Below are 26,258 nucleotides of genomic sequence, written 5' to 3'. Positions count from 1 at the left end.
ATGGATTTTATAATATAGATTGAAACGAACATGTATTTAGTAAGGCATTTCAACATAAGTATCATAAAAAAATGTCACCTATTAACAAAAGGTTTGTTATTTAGTTGCTAAATGAATGCTTTCTTTATTAATTTAAAAATATGTTAATTAACTAAATCAGTTATTAGTTATTAGTTAATTGTTGGTAAATTAAAATTAACTTTTTAATTTGCCATCCTGTAAAATTTTATTAGGTCCAACTACTAACAAAATTTTACTTACTGTAGCTACTATGTAATTAGTTGTATAACACTAATAATTATAATATGGTAGAAATAAAATAGCATTCCATTTGTAATGATAAAAAACATAACACTCGAGAAACCGCGCCCGTATAATTCACAGATAATCATATACATAAAAAGATATACAAAATACACAATGCTTTCTCCGTAGTATTATTAGAATGCAAGTGTAAAATGCAATGTTTTCCATCTACTTTATACTAGCTGTATACCGCGGTATGGTCTAAGTAAATTCATATAAAGTAACATACTCGTATATGTTAATATAGGATATAATCTGTCTAAGCACTTTTTACAACAATCGAGCCAGTACTTTCTACATGAAGGAATAACAAACGTCCTCTCGTTTATTGTAAAAAATGTTCGCATATTTTAATAATATTAGTTCTATACCGGGTTTTTAGAACCAATTTGAATCTGAATTTGTAGCGGCAAAGTTTCACTTTATTTGATTTGACGTACATCACAACGGCAAAGAAGTCGTGTGTGTTTTGTATATTTCTGAGAATGCCAAACAAGCTGATGGGTCACCAGATGGAAAGCGACAACTGTAGATGTAGAATTGAAGAACATAGACATCATATTATGATAGCATAAGTAAGCTAACTTATACTATTATAATATTTGTTAGTTACCATGCGTTGTCACTAATGCCTATTGTGTTAGTTTATACGAATATTATAAAAGTGAAAGTGTTAGTTTATTGCCTATTGGAAATTTTAAAGGCTTGACTAATCATCATGGTTTTGGCATACGTAGTAAATTTCTTATACCGACTACTAATATCCTCTTCTTATTGACTTCATTCATATTAAATAAACAATATATTAAAAACAAACTGTAAAATACGAGACAATACTTTTTTTCACACAAGATGCTCTTGAATCCTAATTATACGTTTATCAAATTTAGATTTTATATTATTAATAAGTTTCACGTAAGTACTACTTCAGTGTCATTTTTAATATATAATTCTTATCACTATTAAGTGATTGATATAGAAAGTTGTTAACATAACTTGCATTTCCGGTTTCTTTCATTGAATTCGGCTAATTAATTGATCTAGTTTTGAGACTTTCGTTACTCTTAAAAAAAAATCATTGAATATATGAACGGGTATTAATTTAATCTAATATAATTGATCTAGTTTTGAGACTTTCGTTATTTTCATTTAAAAAAAATGTGAGTACAGAATGTAAAATAGTTAAATATATGAACTGTTAAGGTTTCTAGTCAAAAACATTAACGCAGTAAAGACGTCATGGTTAATTACTAAAACTATAAGTATATACGCGTACGCCTGTTGTAAAAACTCGTCAGATTGTATTAGACATTCTTTTCAATATTAGGTACAGGTATTATTTGAGTTGGCATCAAGGTGTGGGAAAACAATACCATCATTACCGTTAAACAATGCCGTCGAAATATGCATAATCTATGCTAATAATTTCTACGGAGTTAGCCATGTGTTGTAGCATATTTCTCTTATTAAAAAATACACCATTGTTTGAATATACACATTAGTTTAGAAGACTTAATTGCCTTCAATTTGAATAAACAAGTAACAAAACGATTACAACAAATAACGAATCTTCAGACTTTCGCTGCAGCAAATAAAACTAGGTACAATTAAAAACTCGGACAGACAATCAAACTTTTCAAAATTGACCTATTCTAGAATATAATGCATAGCCTCATTTAAGTTTAAAGTACCGTATTATTAATGTGAGGTGTATTTTTATAGGAATATCCAAATCTTTTTATCAGGTTCTTTCACATAAGATCTCAATTTATTTTAATAAATTTGCCTTGTAAAATAATAAAATAATTTCCTTGTAGGCAAGCATTTCATTAAAAAACTGGCAGTTTATGAGCATCATTTATTTTTCTAATATATAGTTTTAATTTTCTTGCAGTTTACAGACGAAAATGCCATAAACATTAAGTAAAACTGTAGACAATAAATTGCTTATTACGTAAAAAAATTAAGGTGTATATATTTAAAATAATATATGATTATACACCGCAGAGTCTTACTAAAGGATAAAAGGATGAGAAAAATAAAAAAATAAACAGAAATTTACAATGGTTTATAGGCACCACTGCACATACTGTTTAATGTTGGATATATATAAACTTTTACTAATACAGATGATTTACGAGTAATATTCGTATATAAAAAATAATTAAGTCACATCGCCTATACATTACAGTTTTACATTGTGCATAAACTATCCATCTAAACAATTAAAATTTAAAAATGTAACTCCTTCCGTTAGTGTTCGTCAATCAATCCACATAATATGTAAAAAAAAATTATAAAATCTATTTTAAACTTATTTAAATGTATAAAGATATGTTTGCAATTAATAAATAAGCAATGTTTATTGTAATGTAGAATACAATATGACGTGAAGTTTACACGACCCCGATTTGTAGATAATGTGCCAAGCAAGAGTACCTATTACATTGTGTACCTATAATGTACAGATGAATATCTTTGTATGTATTCTAGTACTAGGCAACATTGCTAGCTATACTAACAATGCTTACTCAACAGTTATTAAAAAATCTGTAAATAAAGAAAACTAATAAAATACTATTTATTTAGCACAAAAGTATTAATTGTTTTTTTTTTTAACTAAAAACTAGAAGCAAATTATATTTCATTTAAACAAAATACAAAGGGATTTTAAATTAAAATAAATAATTGATAAGTACTTTTTTAAATATTACTTAAGCTAAAAATGACTTCGAAAGAAAATGTAAAATACTTCTAATTTTTATTGAACGCAAATGAACTGTCAATGGCAAAAAATTGGTATTAAATTGAACATAACTATTATTGTCTTACTTTAGGGAAAGTCATGAGTATTTTATAGGAACTAAAATAACACATTCTGCTTTTTATGTTCATACTTACATTCTTTTTTATGGAGTTTTGACTATTTACTCATTTACCTTCACCTTTCTCCTGTGCATTGAATAATTTGTCTTGTTGATGAACTATGTTAGTAGGTACATACGATACACTGGTATTAATGGATCTCATTAATCTATCTTGTTGGACACACACTTGACCAATTTTTCTGACACACTTCTCTTAGACGTAGGAAAGTGGAGCCAGTTTTTTGATTTATTACCACTTCGGCGCTAGTTGACATTTTTATACGAACTTATGATTAATTATATGCAAGTATTTACTTTTAATATACCAAGATTAAAAACTATGTAGTACGAGGAGCTACTATGCTGAGATGGATTTTTTCAGTTAGTGAATTAGAATAAATAGTAATATCTACTATGAGAAATACTATCTAGGGGGACAGAACAGACCAAGACATTGAGTCAAATGAAATAAAGAAAGCCAAAATCGTATCGTATAAAAAAGTAAGAAGTAATTAAAAACTACAAAAATTTGGAAATGGATAGTAGTACTAGTAAAGAATTTAAATTTATGAAACAAATCATATCAAAATGCATTCAGACATTTTTAAACAATTATGAAACAATGCTTAAACATTTTTACAAATCTTTCATATTCGAAATAATTATCGTATACACTTATTTTTTTATTTACTACCCGTTTCTTGTTAATAGAATTTATTAAGTTTGACATTTCGTGTCCAATTAGTGACTGAGAAAATTATAGTTTATTATTCTCTGATTTCGCTTTTCTAATGTAGCATTGTCTTGCATTCATTATCATCATATATTTGTGTAAACAGGTGAATAGTAAATATAAACCATTTTTGAAAGAATATAATATTTGTGTCATAACTGTAGAAAAGGAATACAGTTAATGGATAAAAATGAAGTTTTTCGACCGTATCAGATACAAGCTTAGATAACGAATCATTAGCGAGTATCTCTGTCTACGAGTAAATTGTGCCTACTAATATATAATACGGGTCTGTATGTATTGATGCCCGTGTAGTATTAAAAGTATCAAATAGTTAATGAAGTAGTTGCAAAAATATAACACATATTTATTATACAAAAAGGAGTATAATTAAATACGAGTCATTACCATAAGAAACAGTCCTGAACCTCCTTGCAACTGAAACTTCCTGCAACATACTTGAGGTTACAAATACCTGTCGAGAACATTCCTTTCCAATATACTGTGAGTGGCTCGTACTGTGTGCACAGTCATTATTTACACTACTATTTCCGTCTTCCAATCCTTTGGCAAAATAATAATTCAATAGTATGCATTTTCACCAATGTAGGTAAATTATTAAGGATAATTGATGCAAGAGATCTTTATAATAAGAAAATATTTTAAACTGTGTGAAGGAAGGACGATCGGTAGTTATATAGTAGTTCTATAAAAAAAATATTTACACACATCGGATGCAGATAATCAGTACTAAATATATAAAACTAAATACTTTTATATTTAATTTTATATGTTTATCGTATCAATTTAAAACTTTCTTGATTTAGACATTCCAGACAATATTATTAATTTTGCAATATAAGTTATTATTACTGGTATTATAATGGATATAAATATATATTTGGCATGGTAACAAAACGGACCATTTAATTTAAATCTTTCTTGATTTAGACATTCCAGACAATATTTTTAATTTTGAACTATAAGTTACATTTCTGTTGAACCATATTGGAAATCATATTTACGGAGCACTATAATATTATATTATCTGTATATAAATATATATTGACAATAGTTGTTCATAATACTTTCTTAAGCGAAATTCAGCATGTAAATGTCTAATATTAATATATATGATTTTTGATTTGATTTGAACTAATTTCAATAAGTTAAAGTAAAAAATTACGATCTTTTTAAACATTATTACTGTATCTAAAGCAATAACAAATATATCAAATTCTCAGACATAAAAATATGTAAGTCACCGAATTGAGGTGAAAAATTACGATTGTTAAAGTTTAGCCACACACCATACTGCCTTAGCGAGACAGTCGGAGTCATCACACTTTTCACTTATTGACTATGTAACTTTCTATTGAATTTTGTGCTATATATATATGTACATACTCAAAGAATAAAATTTATGAATAATTAGACAACCACTTTACAACTTTACCAATATTTCTATTTACTATTACTGTTAACTCAATAAGTAATTTATTCTCCTAGAAAACATATCTAAAATATGTAGGTAGTTTTTGAATAAATATTTACCAAAAAATGTAGGTCTGTACAAAATATACTTGTATACGTACAACACTGTTTTTGTAGGTACGCAAAGTATAAAAATAATGATGTTTTACTTAGATACATAAAGACATAATTTGAGAGTTTAAAATTTACAAAATAGATCTATCATTTTTATTTATACTACTGGAATAATAATAATATCGCTAGACAATGTCATCTCACAACGTCATCTAGACCCTAGGTAAGCAGAGCTTGTGTTATGGGTACTAGACATCCGATATAAATTCTTAGACTTTTTTTAAACACATACATAATATACATAGAAAACATCTAGTTCGACACAATCATACTTATGAATACAAAAGTTTCTACCGTGCGAGGATTCGAACCCGCGACCATTGGTAGTAAGGCGGTGTGCTAACCACTAGGCTATCGAGGTCGTTTGGAATAACAAACAACTTGATAGCTTAACTTTATGTAAAGTTAAAACCGCGCCTGAACAGTATCAAGGACGTTAAATAATGCACTCTGACGCTCCTGGGTCCCCTCATGTGTCATTTTTCTTAAAAATAAGAATTCGGTATTTTGTAATTTATTTTAATATTAATGCCCCAATTTACACAACGGCATCTAGTCCTAAGGCAAGCAGAGCTTGTGTTATAGGTACTAGACTCAATACTTAATATTTAGTGCATCCATAATATTACAATTAAAGATGTTCATAATTGGTTTTAAATCATTACGGACCCTGTACGTCAGGAACGCAAACATAACATTATTATTATTATTATTATTATTAGGCAATTACTGTAAAATTCATTTTTTTAAATACATACATAATATACTTATAAATTAACTTAACCGATACAAATAATCATACTTATGAATACAAATGTTAGTACCGTGTGAGAATGTAATATTACGTTATCTGTGGTATGAATAATCGAAGCCGCGACCATTATAAGAAAATTTTTAAAAACACTTCGAATTTTTATTGTCGTGTCAATATAAATATTATAACTCTTCGATCTCTTTAATATGATGCCAGAACGCAAAGTACACATTTTAAAATACTTTAATTGATGAATATCTTATGACTATGTTACATTTAGTAGTATAATTAATTGTGTATTTTGTTTCAGACTATACAAAATGCCGGGTGCTCCGATGCCTTCGATGAACACGTATTTAACGAAGCAAGCGAAGTCTTTAGACGAAGACGATGTGCCTAAAATATATAATGTATCAGAACAAAAGAGCCGAAGTCACGAGTAAGTTGTTAAAATAATCACACATCAATCTACACACTACTTATTGTTTGACTGATACTAAATTGTTAGTTATTGTAAAAAAGGCGTTTAGTACATATTTTCAACTAGCTGTGCCCGCGGTTTCACCCGCGTTAAATTTCAATATAAAATATAGCCAATATGTTATTCTGATGCATAAGCTATATCACTATGAAATTTCATTAAAATCCATTCAGTAGTTTTTGCGTGAAAGAGTAACAAACATAAACATAAATATTAAAATTGATTTGAACAAAAATAATTATGTGGTAACGTACATATTTTGACATTTCGAATAGACTCTAGCCCTAATTACGAGCAGTACATGGCTAGTGCAACAAGAAACGTTTCGAATTTGAATTACGAATTCTATCAAAATAAATAAAATTTCTATATCTCTATATAATACTATAGCTTTTCACTAAATTAATATGAAAACCGATAAGATAAGATTCATTGATATTTTCGTGTCGGCCATATTGGAACTCACGACCTCTTGTGTTTAAGTCTGGCCATAATGTAACAAAACATAATGCATAATGACGAATTATTACTTTGTTATAAATTCTCAAAAAAAAAAATCTATATTTCAGATGGCAGATTGTATGGAGGAATGTATTTGCCTTCGTTTACATGCACATAGCTGCACTGTATGGACTTTATTTAATATTCACAGGGAGAGCTAAAGCACTTACTTACACATTTGGTAAGTACTTACATATTTATTAAAATATGATTGAAGTTTGTCGTTGGTACTTGTACTTTGTTTAAGCTGTATATGATAAAAATATAAATATATTATGTTTTAAACTTGAATCAAATATGGTGGAAAAAGCAGAAATTTAGATAAAAAATAAAAATTTATTTAATTATTGATGTATTTGATATTTTTGAACTCTCGTATACCCTAAAAATATTTGAGTCGGGTCGGATAACGTCGGCTAGCCGCCGTCTTTTGATATTTTCAACCAGAACATGACATGATGAAAATGCTTACTGAAATTACTAACACCTAAAGGAATATCTATAAATACTCCAAATTAATATAAAACTAAGTAGATATTAAATTTCTAACTTTTGTGTTTTTCATTATAATGAACATTATAATAATATAAATTGTCAAATTTTATTGTTTTATTTGGTATTATAAGTTTGAATATATTTTACACATCAATAAATACATATTGCCAATAACCTATCCTGGCCTTATAAGACTGCAACTAGTATAGGCATCTAAAATTTTCTAGAAAATAAAATATACTAGCTGGTCTTTCCAAATGATCGCTCTATAGGTTTTAAAAGGATTTTTTTTAGATTTTATCAATTACTGACAGAAAATCAAATCATTCCTCTTTATTTATTATTTATTATGTATTAGGTGTCTGGTAAATACATTATTTGACTTCTGAGACCCCACAAGATAGAGCAAAGTCAATTTTATTGATTCGCAGAAAGTCTCAGGTGTTTGTACCCGCGAATTTCTGCGAATCAGTAAATTACAATATGGTTATGTAAATTGAAATATATCTTTATTTTCAGGTATAATTTTCGCGATTGGCTCGGCAGTAGGCGTGACGGCGGGTGCCCATCGACTCTGGGCACACCGAGCGTACAAAGCAAGATGGCCATTGCGGCTGTTTCTTGCACTGATGCAGACAATGGCTTTCCAAAACCACATCTATGAATGGGTTCGTGATCACAGGTATGTTTCATTTTTTACTCTACTTCAAAAGAGGTGATACTAAATCTACCTACTGTGCTTATAAATGTGTGCGTGTCGATAAAAAATTAGGTGAGATATATGACTATTGTCACTAGATTCAATCCGTTGTCATTTAAGTATGTTAAGCGCATAGAATAACATACGAAAATTGCTTTACAGAAATCATAGTCTCTTTTTAGCAGTCCCTGGAATGTCTGAATACTTTGTTACTTTATATAAGTATGGAACAATGTTCACCATATATCGTAATGAAATTATGTTTTTTTCATGTTGTATATTTATATATATTGTTTCAACTGAATTATTGATTTATTAATATTTGGAATAACTGTGTCAAACTTTGACATATTTATTTATTTTATCAAGAGTATCATTTAATCTTTTTATATTAAAATTAATATAATTTTTACAGATGATACTTAAAAGATATGTATATTTAAAATAAGTTACTAAATAGTAATCTGACATTTATGTTTACACACACATAGACACGAAGTTACGATAAAAATGAACATCACAATATAACAAATCAATAAAATAAAGTAATTAATACTACATTTATAGGATCCGATATTTTATTATCAACTTTATATTTACAATAAAGTTTATTCAATTAAATTATTTAATATCAACTTACTTAATATGAAAGATTATATCTATTCTATTCTAAGTAATGTTTTGTTAACATTGTAATTTTAGTAGGCTTATCTAATCGTAGGCGGGACACAAATGTTTTAACTTACATATACCTCCTTCGGTTGTTTTTATAATTTATATGACAACCAAATTAATATTTATCTAACTTTTTTAATTTTATTTCGTATTGTATGTCTACATGCGATGATGATATGAAGTCTACTTTATATTTTTATATTTTTTTCGTTCAATGTCTTACGTTATGTTTTTTAATACTGTTTATTTATAATTATATTCTAATTCATTTTACATCAACCCTTACTTATGAAATTTGAATTTCTAAATATGTTTGAATTTTTCTGAATGAAATGATGTATGTTTTGATTGAAATGATGTAGGTAATTAAGTTGTTGTGGTTGCTCAAAATATTTTATAAGTATGTATCGATCAAACGTAATGGTTCTTATTTGACATCACACAATGAAATGGTGATGTAATGAATTGTAACATGAGTATGATTTCTTGTTAAAGCGCGTTTCAGGCTTTATGTTGTCACGTAAAAAGTAAATTGCCGGCTATGAAACGTTCAGGAACACACAATAAAGTTTTCAAACAAAATCCGTGTTGCTTTTATACCAAAATATATATTTCTAACAGGCAAACGCAAACAAAACCAAATCAAAGAAATTTTAATATCAGTGGTTTAGGTATTTTTAGTAACCCATCCTTATTTTTTTACAGTACATTTATTCGCAAAAGGCATTTCACATATAGAAATAAATTCTATATGTGAAATAAACATACACCATAATGTAGATTTGTGCATTTTATTTCTGAATGCATAAAATGCTAATGACGTTAAAAAGAAATTAATAATTAGTAAATTTATCACTTTATCTAAATAACAGAAAATTAATTCAGTATATAGGATAGAGTCTTCAATCAGAATCAATCAAAATAAAAATAACTTTTTTTTATGTACCACTTCTAATCAAATTTTAAATATAAGGAGAAGCCAGTTACAATAGTGAAGTGTTCTTGAATAAATTACACTACACTAATAAATTGGGTTAAGATTAATATGGGGCTATACAGACTAGTGAAGAATGATATGAAACAATTTTGTAGCTGAAGTATGGAATGTCGCTTACAAACGAGTCATATATTAGTCATATACTCAGTCACATACTCGTTTGTTTGCGACCAGTCTTCATAAAATGAGGTATATTGCTATGTATAGTTTGATATAAGACTCCATAATATTTTAGTCTATTATTGGTTCTCAGGGTACATCATAAGTTCACTGAAACTGATGCTGACCCCCACAATGCGCGACGAGGGTTCTTCTTCTCCCACATGGGTTGGCTGATGGTTCGCAAGCATAAGGAGGTTTTAGAAAAGGGAGCTATGGTCGACATGTCTGATTTAGAAAAAGACCCGATAGTGATGTTCCAGAAAAAGTGAGTACATATTATATTCGACAATAGTTCAAGTAGGCACTATAGGTTTTCGTACAACTGAATAATTAACAATTTTGTGTTTTAAAGTTTAGTTACGCTACTATCTCTATGATCACAAAGGCTGAGCAGTGAGTTATGAGTATACTACTAATATGATGGTTATTATTATTCAATAGGAATTGAATACCCGCAAAATAAAATATATATATCTATTAGGCAACTGGAATTATGCAACTACTACATACAGTTGTATTTAAAAAAATTAATGTTTTCAATAAATAAACAATTAAATTCGTATATTTTACACAAGATATACAGCTATATATATTACAATTAAGGACACTTATTCTTTTTATGGTTAACCAAGAGATGTTTTTATAAATGATAGTGAAAATGTTATCGAAATATGTTACGTGATTTAAAAAAGATCAGAAACATAAATCTGGTTTACTTTATACTATATATATATATATATATATATCTGAATTGGACTGCCAATTTAAATAAAAGGTTTATATGAAATTATGTTATATAAATGGCAATTCATAACAAAAAAAGTATTATATCTATCTACTTAAAATAAAGCTTGTTAGGTAGACAAGCTTTATTTTAAGTAGATACGAATTAATTAGTGTTGTAATGAGAACTTTATAAATAACACAGTCAGAATTCTAACAATTTAACAGTCCGTTTAATTAATGTAGAGTCATTAATTCATTAAATATCTATTATGGATGAGACTCGTCATAGTTGCTGAAGCTATTGAAATTAATCTTTACAAAGAAACAAGTTACATGGGTATGAAGTTTGTAGGCTCTGTTACTCGGACTTTTAAAATTAATCATATAAATATAACTGTATGTAATTAAAAAATCGAGTAATTTAAATTTTAAGTACAATACTATGGACAGGCATAATTCCATAGATAATTATAGAAACGTTTACTTTTTAATTGTTGTTATACTATAGTTAATGCGAGAACATATTAGTTTGAAAGAAAGTGTCGATACAGATTGTAATTGCCAATGTGGAGATGAGAAAGGTACGTGACTTTGTTCGGGCATTTGGAAAGGATTATAATGTCAATAGTGGTCCTATCAAGATCTGGTAAATCGCGTACTGTCCAAAGGAGAGAAATTAATAGCCTCCCGGACTATTGTGTACGCTAGTGATCCAACCTTGCTTTCCACGGCTATATAGCATAAGACCATTTCATTAGGTATTTGAAGGAGTTAAATTATTTTTATATACATGCAAGTATCACATAATTAAACCTTTCTGGAAGAAATTATGTAAATTATTAAGAAAATCATATTGTAAATGTCTATTAATATAGATGGATAGAAATAGACGGAAAATAGATAGATATAAAGAGCAACTATTAGTAGTATTTTTAGACGTCATATTATGAACATGGATGAAAAGATGTACATATACACATTTATATGTCAGTATTCTTAGGCACTGTTTGAAAATTATTATTCTATAGATATAATTTAGGAGTTAAAACCCTATTTAATAGGATTAATTTCGCATAAGTGGCTAATCAATCTCTAGTATATAATCTAATAAGTTTACAATTTCAGTCAAAAAGTACTGTTGAACTCAGTGGACTATATGTAGACATGAACGGTTAATAAGATTATTTTGAACAGATATTAAGATTCTTAAATCCACTCAAGCAGTAAAAGAATTTCGCAAAACGTGTGTAGGTGTATTACAGACACCTATGCTATCTACCGTCATTTAGTAATGATTTCGAGCTGAGAAGAAATGATAAGAAACTCAGCTCGTATTCTTTTGAAATAAATGTTTTTTACATATTAACAACACAAATTATTTTTTAAATTCAAATTTGGAAGAATAGAGTGACCACCAGCGTATGCTATTGCAATAGCAAATAGTCTAATCAGTGTTCGTAACCCGAATAGACCAGTCCCCACAAGTAACCACAAGCACCACTTATTATATTATCATTGTATATCAGTATAAATATAAGTGTAACATCAGCAATTATTTTCGTTTCAGAACATATCTTGTAGTCATGCCAATCCTATGTTTCGTCATCCCCGCTTTGATACCAGTTTATTTGTGGGGAGAGGATCCCTGGACATCCTGGTATGTGGCGTCCGTTACGAGGTACACCGTATCTCTTCACTTCACTTGGCTGGTCAACTCTGCTGCTCACATCTGGGGCAACAAACCTTATGACAAGTAAGTTTTTTTATAATTGGTAATGACAAAATATATTTGTTTACGATATTCATGAAATATTGCACCAGTCAGCGCTAACGGTTTACTCTGGCCGGGGACCAGTGGACAATGATAAGATGAGCAGGTCAGGTTAGTTAGCGCATCATGGCAAATTTACCAGGAATTTAACATAACGGTTTCCAGTGGAAACCGCGTGGAGGTCAGGTTGACCTACATTGATAGTAATGTAGTTTTAATCCACATTACTAAAAATGCCCTTTCCCGTAATGACAGAATATTACTTTATTACTTCTGCCTGCACTAACGTCTTGCTGGCGGTAGGTAGATGGAATTGACAGTATAAGGATGAAGTTAGTTAGGTTAGTTAGTCCATTCTCAGAAAGAGTACCAGTAATCCACACTTCTGGTTGGGATTGCGTGGAAGTTAACTTTGCCAATAATTTCCTCCTTTACTTACCCTGTCCCCCCACAATAAATAGGTTTAAATGAACCACCACCTATTTATTATTTTTTATCGTACCATCAGTGAAAGTTTAGTGATTAGCAACTAGTACTGCGGTATAGCGATCGGTTTAATGCGGTTTTGCTCGTAAAGGAGAGTTTGTAACATTATTTAACTTTCTCTGTTACAACAATGTAAAAGATACCTATATAAGCTGCACCTTAAGTACCAATGAATTCTACTATTTACACATTTAGTCATAAAATTTACAGAATAAACTTAAACATTATTTAGGCCTAGAACTACGTATATAACAAACCTATTACGGATTAAAGAACTGGAACCTGGAACCACACAGGTTTTTGATGATGAGAAAGAAACACAAAAAAAAACACCAGCATTATTAAAACAGTAAAAATAAAACTAAGCTATAAATAAAACGATTTATCTCACAAACCTGGCGTTTTAGTGATCAGGGTCGCGCTGACCTTCGACAGCGCCTGTTTAAATGGTTTTTCGGTTTGAAACGAAATAATTTTTTTTTATTAATTGTTACTGACATTTTATCCGCTGGAAAAAGGTCTATATCAAAAAAAGTACCATATACTGCACCTTCTTCTTTAAGAAAGTCGCCTATAGATTCATAAAGAGACATTACACTACTAGTAGAATGTGCTATTCGTAAATCAGTTTCCTTCGAAAAGTATGAACTAAATGCTAGAAAAGCAAAATCAGATGAAATAATAATAAAAAATCTGTGATTAGTTCAAACATATAAAAACAATTGTAATAATTTCATTTAGTTGTATTGCTAAACAGATTACGTACCTGTTTTCATTGTTGTTTAATTGCTATTTTAGGCATATAGGCGCTACTGACAACAAGACAGTCGCTTTCTTCGCTTTGGGAGAAGGTTGGCACAACTACCATCACGTTTTCCCATGGGACTACAAAGCGGCTGAACTTGGCAATTATAGTACAAACTTGTCTACTGCACTAATTGACTACGCTGCTAAATATGGTAAGTAATAGTAATTTAGAACATCACGTCACGACGTATTATTCTAGATGGGGTTGTCAAAGGTCTATTGTCGACGTTCTCATAAACTTATGTTTAAGCGTTATCGCTTAATTTAGTTCGGTATAAAAAAATAGTATCTAAAATAAATACTAGATTGTAATGATATTTCCAAATATCAATGATATTACCGTCGTGATGGTGGTCTAGCGGTTTACTACACTACACACAAATTGGTCTGGGTGTTATCTAAGTGTATTACGTATGTATTTATAAAAAAACGTATTTAAGTATTTCTACTAGTCGCTTATACCTATATAAGTAATAAAGTAAAATAGTACATCAACCATTTTCTTTTCGTTTGCGACTATGTAAATCAACTAGTCTTACTATTGATTATATGCTAAATCAACATTTTATAGCAAGTATGACGTCTTTTTAGGATTAGAATCTGTGGTTTTAAATAGCCAAATTAATTTCAGGGTTGGCTTATGACTTGAAGACGGTTTCAACTGAAATGATTGTCAAAAGAGCATCAAGGACAGGCGATGGTACCCATCCATCATCTAATTCGACAAAGTCCTTTGATCATGACCATCATCACCCAGAGAATCCAGTTTGGGGATGGGACGACCAAGATATGAAAGAGGAAGATCGGAAACTAGCTGAAATTGCTCATAAAAGGAGAGCTTAAATATAAACACCTTAAGAAAATTTACGTAATATGTAGTAAGTACTAGTTTAATCCTATTTAATGAGACTACTAAAATTTAAGGGAGGTTCATTTTAATTAATATGACAGTGTGACATAGTTATACACATATAATAATAAATTCATTAATGGTAGAATATATTATGACAATATATTCTATGATTTACCCTGTTTAAAGAAAAAAGACTTTACCTCCTCGTAAAAACCTGTACTTAGTTGCTGTATGCTTTTAATAAAATTTGTATGAAACAATATCAATTAGTTTATCCATACCCATCGTTATGAGAAAATAAATAATTAATTGCCTAATGGAGTTGGAAATATAATAGTCTATATAAATATAAAGTTAAGTTATATAAGCCTGGGATTCTATTATATTTTGATTCTAATAATGGATGTTATGACTTCAATATTTACTTATAAGTCCTTATTGTTTCGAATATGAAAATACCTCAAATTTTATTATTAGGCAGTAAATGCAAGCCATACAAGCTACGGAATTACTACGAGCGTATCGTTTATTTAAACTGATTCAGTATATCGTAACATGTAGTACTGAAAACAATGTCACAACACATAGTAATATGACAATTGTTTCGGCTACTTATGCATGTCAGTATTTGACGTTACCGTTCTGGGCAGGCGACTGTTTCAATTGTTGTTAATTTATATTTGAGTGATTTTCAATTATTGAAAATCCCGTACATTAACGTATGTTTTTTATGTATTCGTTTCCTATATAATAGTCGTATATCATCTTCTTGAAAATTTAATACCAATTACCCAATTATTGGTTCCAGCTCTGAAGTTCAATTCAAGTGATTTATTGTGCTGTTATGGCTTGTACAATGTTCGGAAATAGGTATTCAGAATTTCCCTTTTGAAACAGTAAGTTAGTAATTTCAGTCATTATTTTGTTAATTTTTATAATTATCTTTTCTAAAGAGTAGAAAGCATTTAGATGTTTTGGTGTTAAATAAACATATATATTTAGTACCTATGCTACGGTATAGGTTATTATTAGTTTTTAGGACATGAATTATCTACTACTGGGTATTTTTTTTTAACATAAAGCACAGTAGTTATTGGAAATAATTATTATAGTAAAACATAATTAATTGTGATAAATTTTACTATGTTATTTCTTAGATCCATAATAAGTCGGATCCTTTAAAGAAATTCGGTGACTGTTAGTACGTATGCAAGTTATTAATTACTAGATTGTTATCTTTATTTTTATTAAGGGCCTATTAAGATTACTGAAATACTAAATTGTGGTTATTATGAATAATAGTTTTTAATTGTAAAGTAAAAATTAATAAATTTAAAATCAATGTCATTTTTCTGTATGCAAGAATGTAATAGGCTCTTAGTGAATACTTAGTAATGTAATAATTCTAATATATACCATTAAACTATCAGTTTATTGTAAAGTTTGTGGTTACTAAGAATTTATAACAGGGACAAATTATTTTAATATGATTGAATAAATATGTTAATTTTTTAATATGCTTTTATTATTATATAAACGTAATAATTACCTTCTCTTTCCCAATTATTAGGACAAAATGATATGCCAAATTTCATAATGATAACGAATTAACTTCCAGTGTACTGTTGTACGTACAATAGATGACTTATTTAATGTGTACTAGTACTTGGTTCTTCTGGTTCGTCTGTCACTGTTGACAGAAGAACAGCTATAGATATATTTAAAGTTCTAACAGTTTCTAAGACTTGTCATCTTAGTATTGTTGCTATGGAAAAAATAAAATCGTTGAAGAGTGTGGAAAAAAATTTAATTATCAGACCAGCACATAAAATTAATTGTTAACTTATTATTTTTGTTTTCTGCTGGATACATTGGTAGTTAGACCAATGTTCAAACAAATGAGGAAGGATTTTATAAGGAATGTTTGACCACAGGAAGCAGTGCAAGACCTAAGTTTATTCCTAATTATATTACCTTATGCCTACATAAAATACAAACGGCCATGACTAAAGTAAAATTTTAACCAATATTTAAGTGCTTTGAATCCGGAATTTCAATTTCCGAAATATCAATCAGTTCAATCGGTTTCAATAAATAAGTATTTTTTGTTTGATTAGCTGTCAGTTCCAAGCGTAGATGAATGATCGAAATGTTCCAAAAAGGTAAATAACTATTATATTTTTCTGTAATAGTTATGCCAAACACTAAGTAAATTCTTAAATGATGTTTATTGTTGTGATGTTCACACCAGAAATACAAATTTCCTTTTTGTTCTGTGCTGACTCCGTAGATATTTTATTAATATCAGAAACTTCTTTCTGCATATTTCTAACAGTGAAACTCGCCAGATTCAATTTTAATTGCCTTTCAGTATCAGTCTTTAATCATGATGGAGAAACGGGATTATTTCAGGACGAGAGGAATGTTTTAATGAGTATGAATTAATCCTTGTTTTTATCCTTTTATATTTTAATAGTCACTGTTCTCGCTTATTTTATATCATTTTAAATTAAAGATTATGTTGTGACGGCAAACAAAGTTTATTTATGTTTGAAAAGGGTCCAAAATTTTCAAGTTCAAGCGGAAGTTTCTAAGTAAACTCAGATAGTCACAGATCGTTTGATTGTAGCAGTTTTTGACTTAAATTCAACTAAATCCAAAATCAACAGTATCTGTATTATAATTTTTTGCGTGTGTGTTATTTGGATTATATGACTATGTATTTGTTACTCACTATATCTTCTTTTATTTAGCATAGTATATACTAATTATGTTAAGTTTGAAGTAGGTTTTAAAATATTCTGCTAATTATTTATGTTTATTGTATGTTTATGCTTTAATTGTATGTTACGCTATGTATCTGAAGAAAGACTTATTCAATATTTAATGCTATTTTAATTTTTTATATGAAACCGTAGCATTAAATACATGTAATTAATAGCTTTTCTTTATTCCTTAATACTTTTTTTTATATATAGATTGAATATATTGAACAACTCCAGCAACATTTATGTCAAACGGAATACTTAAAAGAATTTTAAACTGATTTAAATTAAAGGACAAAACAGCATTTTTATTTTTTAATATTATAAAAAATTATGCTAAACCTTATAAATTATAAAATAAATAAAAAAATTACAAGTAAAATAAATTAGACAGGCAAAGACTAGCAGCAAATATTATATACAGGTACCTATAGTAATTAAACTAAAATTTTCATTAAAGTTTTCTGTTTTGAATATGTACAGACTCTTGCGGTGCAAGTACATATTCATGTTCATTATAATATTGCTTCAACCAATCTGAATTGGCAGGAATTTCTTCTACGGCCTCAGCATTTTCATATTCTCCATGATCATCTACAACCTCATGCACATGATCTACGCTGTGTTTAATATCATAATTATTATAATGATGGGAGTATGCATCGTCATGATCATAAGTAAGGTGTTCGTTCTTGTATCCAGCATTTACATATTTGACTTTATGTTCGTATCTGTCGTTAAATGCGTTATTCCTTAGAAGAGTGAAGACGGCTCCAGTGAATGCCATATTATTCAACATGACAACACCCATTGTCATTAACTTTAAGGCTGGCAATACAAAAGGCAAGATGGCGGACATTATCAGTCCTGGCAATAATAAATATGGTACTATATTGTAGAACTTCTTCTTCATACTGCCCCGAGCGGTTTCAACCTCATTGCCTGTAAATAAATACAAGGACATAAGTATTATATAACACAAAAAGTAATGCTGCTCATATTTCACAACACTTTTAGTGAAATTATAGGATAAAGGAATTGATATCTTAATTGTTAGGAATTACATTATGGACAACACATGAGTCTCCTCACAGGAGTCGCTAGACAATACCCTTCTCTTGCATATTAATGCAGGCGGAGGTAAAAACATATAATATACCTATAATACGAGTAAGTACATCTAACAAGCTCTGCTTGGACATAAAAAAATAAAGCCCAGAGTAATACATCGGACATACTACTAAATGTGAATTTGTATTAAGTAGCTTTCGTAATAATTAGAAGATAAAGGAATTATATTCATTTCTTTACTAATATCATAAACGCGTAATATTTTCGAGTTTTAGTCTTTGTTACCAATTGGCGACATAACAGATGTCGTTGTCAGGTTTTGTATATAGTTATTATTTAGGTTAAAGACTTGACTACTACTAGCAACTATTCGTTCTGACGCTTAGTTGTGAAAAGGTAACAACATACAGACAGTCAAGCACGCCTTTATTCATTCCGTCATATTATTATAGATAATGAAATCTTATAAACAGATAACATACTTAAAATTTTGATTAATGGATTTTGCGAAGTAGATTTGGAAGTAGTAGGAAGAAAGGCTATAGTAGTCTCGAGTAAATTAGGTTAGTAAACGGTATTTACCGCCAACGGAGACTCCAATAGAAATTTAAATAGATAGGAAAATTGTTGGAGTAAGCGATATTTGGAATCACGACGACTTTCTTTTGATTGAGTTGGCATCGTGTCTTTAAAATAGTGGAAATAAACAATTAGACCACGACGTTTCCTGTAGTGTCTTTGTACAATGGTAACGTGAGTCCAACATTTCATTGACTAAGACCGGATAAGATGGTAGCTATATGTTATGATAATATCCGGAATATTTTAATGCTATCAACGTTAATTATAAACTTGCATTGCAAACTAAAAGTGCATGAATTGGGCAATACTATAATTATTTCTATAGGTACTATCAATGTGCTTAATATAATTACAAATTCCTGTCTTTTGTTTCGAGTGAACTGATCTTTATTAAATTTTATGTGAACATAGATTATATTAGAAGGATGAACAGGAACTTTTATCTCTTAAAAACAGATGAAGTCGTCGATAACTGTTAGTGTTATATAATTGATGTATAATATTTTTTTGTGCAAGTAAATGCTACCTAATACAAATTAATATGCAAGGTATAAAAAAGACTAGTAAAATTTTAAGTATAACTGTTTAAATTATTATTTTGGCATTATAATTCTTGATAGTAGCGATATTATACATAGATTTAACAATACATATCAAAGCATTTGCAATAATCAAAAAACGAATGTGACGGTAACTTTCCATGATGTAGTCCATTATATTTGGTGCTCAAACATTAATATCCATTTTTATCTTTAATGACTACAGTATAGTACAGAAACATGACGTTTTAATGCAAATGAAGTAATGTATTACTAGTTAAGAAAGTTTTTATATGTACCGTTCGATAACACATGGTTACCCGAGCGCATCGATTATACCGTTTTAATGTTGAAAGGTAAGTAGATTTTAACCATTTCACGCAATGAAGACTGTACCATTGAGTATGACGTATATTTTAACAACAACACAAGTATTACCAGCTAGAGTAGCAGCACTATACAATATAGTACTACTAATAAAAGAATTTCCACATGAAAGAAAAAATTATAATATCTTTTTTCTAAAATTTTTTATATTTGAGTTCTGTTGGAGCAGTTCATCAATCAGTTTCACTCAATTAATTTATATTATTTTATATAACAACACTACCATTAGAGTGTATGAGTCCACAAATATTCAGTACGGTAACTTAATCACTGCTACTGGAAGCTTTATTACCTGCCATATTAGTAATCAAATTTCGACCGATATTGGATCTACATCCATATTGCGACACGTGTTTTGCATCTAAATGAGGCGACTATGCCTCCAAACAGTCTATACTAGGATTTCAAAATAATATAAAACCGTTAAGTAATGAAATTTCCTCAAAATTTAATGTGCGTCCTTATTTTAATAATAAATCTACTTTATTTGTGACTATTGAGTTTTTTGTATGCACAATATGAGTAGTTCCACAGTAACACTGTAACTGAGTAACTTGACCGTTCAGATTAAATGCAGAAAACCCCCCATAATACGCAAACATTTTTAGGATATTGCAGACAATGATGTTCACTTTGCTTCAAAGTTAAACAGAAATTTGTTTAAATATCTCAGTATCCAACTAGCGAAAGAAAAAAATAGCGTATGTGCATTTGACTCCACGTAGTTCAATGAATGTAGAAATTTTTCTCTAGATTAAATAGAGTAAAAGTACTCTCGTACAAGCTATACTACACTTAAATATAGTATGAGTATACTTAATTAATAACTTAAACAATTACAGATTCTATCATCAACACTGCGTAGTTATTTATTAAGTAATGAGACTAATGTAACGCATTACGAGCATTAATTGTTTATCGCGTGTGATATACGAGTATTATTATATTTGATATTGATTCTTTGATTAATGATAAAAACGAACGTCATTAAAATTATAGTATAAATAAACATAATAAATTTAATTAATTATACTGGTATAACTATATGTAATTTGTAGCAAAATTTTTGTGGAAAGTAAATTGACGGTTTGTTCTACGAAAAGTTGATGTTAAACCTAAGTTTAAATTAATTTAAGACTAATGTTGATTTTAGCTTTATATAAATTATAGGCTATGTATACAGAAGTTAGCGTTTATGAGATGTTAAAATGCTATATTGAACCCAATGCTTACGTTTAACCCAAAACTAAAGTTAAGCATATAAACATAAAAAGTAGATGACTTACTTCTTAAAACATCAACACCTAAGGTCCCATTTCCGTTAGAATCCAGCTTTAATGTATAACCAGGCACCAATGTAAACTTCAACGTCCTATATTGTAGTAACTTCTCTGTGCCACTGCACAGTTCAGAGTACAATTGATCTTCTGTAGTATTGGAATACAGCTCCCACGGGAATTGTTCGATGTCAGATGTCAAGTTGAATCGCGTCTGTGGATCTCTCTGGAAGGCGTCTATGGCATTTTTGGCACGCCATGCACTTAAAGCGCTTAAACATTTTGTGGGTCCGAGTGTTTTGCCACATGCGAACAGCCGGTGTACTGGAATTTGAGATTTAAGGCCTAGTATATTGAGTAGAAATGGCGAGGTAGCCTCCCGAGATCGCGTCTCAGTTAGTGCCAGCGCAAAGCACCACGCGCTTACCGTGGTTAAAGCGGCAAGCGCACGCATCGCTGTAGCTCTACTGAGGCTGCCCACTCGCCCCACACCACTCGCAGGTGGTAGGTACTCACGCCTATCGCATTTCTTATAGAATGAAAGTGAATAAACGATGAAATATTTCAATCGTACGAATGATTTTTTGTCTTATTCGGTATTAGAATTTTATGTGTCTGGCCTGGATAGACGACATATAAGATACTGTGTAGTTGGCAGTACGTAGTACCCTGTTTTTATTTCTGGCCATTTATTGAAGCCTGACTAATATATAAACCGGTTTGAATAGTAAAATTAGTAATTTTACTAAATTTGTACTATATGAGAATTGACCTGACAATTTTGCATGACCTTAGCTTCCGTCCTTGGTAACATTATAAAAATGAAAGTCAATTTGTTTAGATTTTTTTATAGCTGAACTAAACATGACAATATTTGGCAAAAATTTAGTACTAACACATTGCAGAAATGACTATGTATTCCTGTTAATGTTTATTTTATGGATAATGGACAATTATGGATATGAGACAACTGGGCTAGCTGACCTGTCTCATCCTAATATTATCCACTGGTGCTCCGACACCATCTAGTTAGCACAAACGAGTGCATCATTCAGGACTAAGAGGTCACATCTCTTATTCTGTAAACTTACATGTCTTTCGAAACACATCTTACACAGAAAATTGCTTGGTTAAGTTAAATAAGCAGATAATATTTACGATATTTGCCGTTTACATTTTCAAAGTCATAAAGCATGCAGCAGATAGTTTTTAAAATAACTTCATTTACGTTTTAGTGTAGTTGTTTTATATTAAATCAGTATGTACAGTTATGTGGTCTGTTAGTTATTACCGGTTGTCGAAAAAAGGGGAAAAAAGTAATTGGGTCTACGATACAAAAACGAGTTCGCTGTATGGGTCCAATTCGACCGCATAGCTGTAATTTTTCATGCTCCAGATTTAACTAAATTTTAATGACAAATATTAACTTTAATGATATCTGAAAGTTTTACATGAATAAAATAATAATATAAAGAATTAGACGACTGTATAAAAGTAAAATGTCCACTTTATTGTCACTGCGACCACTAAGAGATGCGATTATATTCAATTACTCTTCATGAAATTAGCACAAGTGCTCCTTATAAAACTAAATTAGAAGACCTATGATAAAGAAAAAAAAAATATTTTAGTGATAAGTACCTACGTAATCATAACATAAATTCTGGTAACAAAATAAAAGTATGATTGATTCTTTTTAAAGTCGGTTTAAAACAGATATTTTCGTCTCACCTGCTGTACCTACATTGCATTTTCAATAAGATGTGGGCTCCATTGCAACATTGCAATTCATTCAACCTTAAAAAGTGCGTTTTAAACGGATTCTCAAAAGAAAGTAAATCAAAATTCTGGGTGATACGGTTTTGGAAACTACTGCATGCGTTTTTTTCTGCATTTGTTATTGGCAGGAAATGACCCATTTTGCCGAATACAGTCTGCAATTAGCATAAGCACGGTCATGGACGGACGCAGCGGCGCGCGGCGTGCGCGGGCGCAATGTCGCGCTTCTACACCAGATTTCTTTCTTTACGTGCCATGACTAGTAATGTTCTGTTTGGTAGATAGTCTTTGGTCGTAAATATAAAAATTAAACGCTCTAGTCTTTCGGTAATTAGTTAAATTTATATTGATATGTTTATATATGCAACCATAAGAATTAAATATTGACCCAAAAATTTTGTTTTTATATCTTCTATATGCATATAAGGGCCACGATTCGAATTTATAAATTTATAATAATGAAACAAAATACAATATAGCTCTATCACTTATCTATGACAGATGTATTAGAAAATTATTGTAATGTTTCGGTATATGTCTACATAATTAAAAAAATGAATAATTTGTGTATTATTTTTCAATATTATGTACATTAAATCAGATATTGACTTATCCAAATGGTAAGTTCCAATCCAATTATGCCACCAATAGTACGCGCGCTTTAGTAGTTAAGAATTCGAGCGTTAACAATCATAAAGGATATCGTATTGTATCGTATCATATGTTGAATTCTATTTCCGCTTTTATCTCTCATTTGGACTAATGTAGAGCCGAGAGTACTATAAGATGCTGCGCAAAAGCCTCCTGGCTTCACGGAGTGACTTCGCTGTTCCGTGGATTTGTGTACGTTGTGTAGCCACTGCTAAGCATTCCAAGATCAATACTTTGTTAAAAGGACGGTGGCCCCTTATTGTCCCTATAATTATTTTGAGGTTTCCCTGTTTAGTTTCAGTAGTCGTTGATTTACTTCTGGAATATATACTTTCGATTGTTTATAAACAGTGGTGAATGTCCATAGTCAGTTATATATTTTAGTGGATCTCTGATGAATTCAAGTCCGAAGCTGCGGGAAGGATTAGAAAAGAAGCGGAAGGGGCCAATCATAAAGGATATTAAAATGATGTAATATTTTATGCAAATGGCATTTATATTAATAATTAAATTACATAAAATTATGTCAGAATTAACATTATATCTTATATAACTTAAAAGATTACAGTAACGTAACATAACGCAATATGTAAAAATGTTGTTAAAAATGGCAAATAAATTTGCAAATTGATTGCTTTCCGGTCGACTTTATTAGAAGTTATAAAAACTAATTATATACAACTAGCTGTTAAGGCTGTACGTACTTTCTAATACCATATCATTAAAAATTAAAATATAGATAGAAATTTTAATTACTGGGTGTTATTATTGACGAATTATGATTAAGCAAAGTATTTAGAAGAAATAATCATTATGAACAGACACCAAAAGCTAAAGCGTACTAAGTCAAGGATCTTTTCATATTCGTAAAGCATCTAATTTTACTTCTAACAAAACCATTACCATAGCGTGATAGATTTGTTAAATAGAATAAAATAGTAATTTATTGTAATACCTTCACGTCACGTCATTTCGCGCTTTTACGAATGTTATTTAATGATTACATAAACTAGCGTGTATTACATAAATATTGTTATAAAAATTGTTAGATAAATTAATGATATAATTAATATTTTGAGTATAGAGATGTTAGACTTTGTTTTTTTTACAAAAGCTCTGGCCTTAGCCTGGGTATAGCTTACAACAGGTAAATTACGACAGGTAAACTCATTACATTTATTAATATTAATTTATTTATATATATAATAACAAGTTTGTAACCATAATATAATCAGAACAACCCATTTATTGCAATTTGAGTGTTTTGGAATATTTATATAATTAATAAAAAGGAGGAAAATATTAGCTTAACAGAGATTTTCTGAAGTGTCCAGGTAAAGAACTAATTCGTACAAGAACAGGCCTAAAATAACTTTAATATAAATTTAGTATATTTTTATTTGCCTGTTACAACACCAATAACGCTATTTTCAGGACTTGACATTTTAAGTACTTGCTTGAGAGATCTCATTATTATTTTTTATCATCAGCGTTTATGATATCTTTGGTACACGTAGGTAATGTACATTTGCTATTCATTATTGTATCTAATTGGCATTTTTAGTACTTAGGTTTCTTTTCATTTAATTATCGAAAAATAATATTCTTCATATTTTAGTAATCCATACTAATATCATAAATCAACCGGATATCACAGATACACTTTCGGTATCTATTTGGTTCTTTAACACTTTTTCAAGACTAACGACTCAATGGATCTTAATTAAATGGGAAGATAAGTTATATCGTGAGGTTGGATATACGAGTAGATTATCATAATAACAAGTTGATGTCTATTTATAGTATTACAGTTATAAGTAGTCGTATAGTTGCAGAAAATTGTTTGATTTAGATTTAAATATTCAGTAATCTACAAACAGCTACGTTACTACGCTACGTTTGTTATTATTACAGTACCTAAATATGTAATAATCATATTCCTCGTACTTTTCATTTATTACCGAATGCATAACTAACTTTCCTTATCACTATAAGTAGGTATATTCACTAATATAAATTTATTAAATGCTAGCTGTGCTGTGCTATGTGGGTGAAACTTCACCCGCATGCTTGTGGCCCATGTGTTATTCTTCTGCATAATCTATATCACTGTAAAGTTTCATCAAGTAGTTTTTGCGTAACAAACATCTTGCGTCTACATTTTACGTTTATAATATTAGTAAGATAATACGACTTTAAAAATATTTAATACAATAATCTATCACAAAAGATTCCATCTACAGATATGTAATAATTTACATCACTACTAGTATGGTGCTGTAGTG

The 26,258-nt window shown here is 29.6% G+C and overlaps 2 protein-coding genes across 2 annotated transcripts in view; one reads left to right on the top strand and one right to left on the bottom strand.

Moving 5' to 3' along the window:
• LOC131842840 (acyl-CoA Delta-9 desaturase-like) overlaps positions 1-15,669 on the top strand; it is a 29,949-nt gene extending 14,280 nt beyond the window's left edge. The window contains exons 2-8 of the mRNA XM_059191408.1: positions 6,579-6,707; positions 7,319-7,431; positions 8,265-8,427; positions 10,371-10,544; positions 12,573-12,758; positions 14,061-14,221; positions 14,701-15,669. Of these exons, the coding sequence (XP_059047391.1) occupies positions 6,589-6,707; positions 7,319-7,431; positions 8,265-8,427; positions 10,371-10,544; positions 12,573-12,758; positions 14,061-14,221; positions 14,701-14,912 (1,128 nt within the window). The 5' untranslated portion in view covers positions 6,579-6,588 and the 3' untranslated portion in view covers positions 14,913-15,669. The remainder of the gene's footprint in view (positions 1-6,578; positions 6,708-7,318; positions 7,432-8,264; positions 8,428-10,370; positions 10,545-12,572; positions 12,759-14,060; positions 14,222-14,700) is intronic.
• Positions 15,670-18,028: 2,359 nt separating this feature from the next.
• LOC131842839 (uncharacterized) lies at positions 18,029-21,997 on the bottom strand. Its single transcript, XM_059191407.1, has 2 exons — positions 21,553-21,997; positions 18,029-18,629 (listed from the first exon to the last, which is right to left on the bottom strand). Exons 1-2 carry the CDS (start codon positions 21,995-21,997, stop codon positions 18,142-18,144), a joined length of 933 nt encoding a protein of 310 aa, XP_059047390.1. The 3' UTR covers positions 18,029-18,141.
• Positions 21,998-26,258: the final 4,261 nt, after the last annotated feature.

Source organism: Achroia grisella, unplaced genomic scaffold (genome assembly GCF_030625045.1).
Source record: "Achroia grisella isolate CSIRO2021 unplaced genomic scaffold, CSIRO_AGI_Agris_v1 utg2547, whole genome shotgun sequence".
Classification (NCBI taxonomy): domain Eukaryota; kingdom Metazoa; phylum Arthropoda; class Insecta; order Lepidoptera; family Pyralidae; genus Achroia; species Achroia grisella.
The sequence above is the reverse complement of the archived record's forward strand: the minus strand, read 5'-3'. Positions and strand labels throughout refer to the sequence as shown.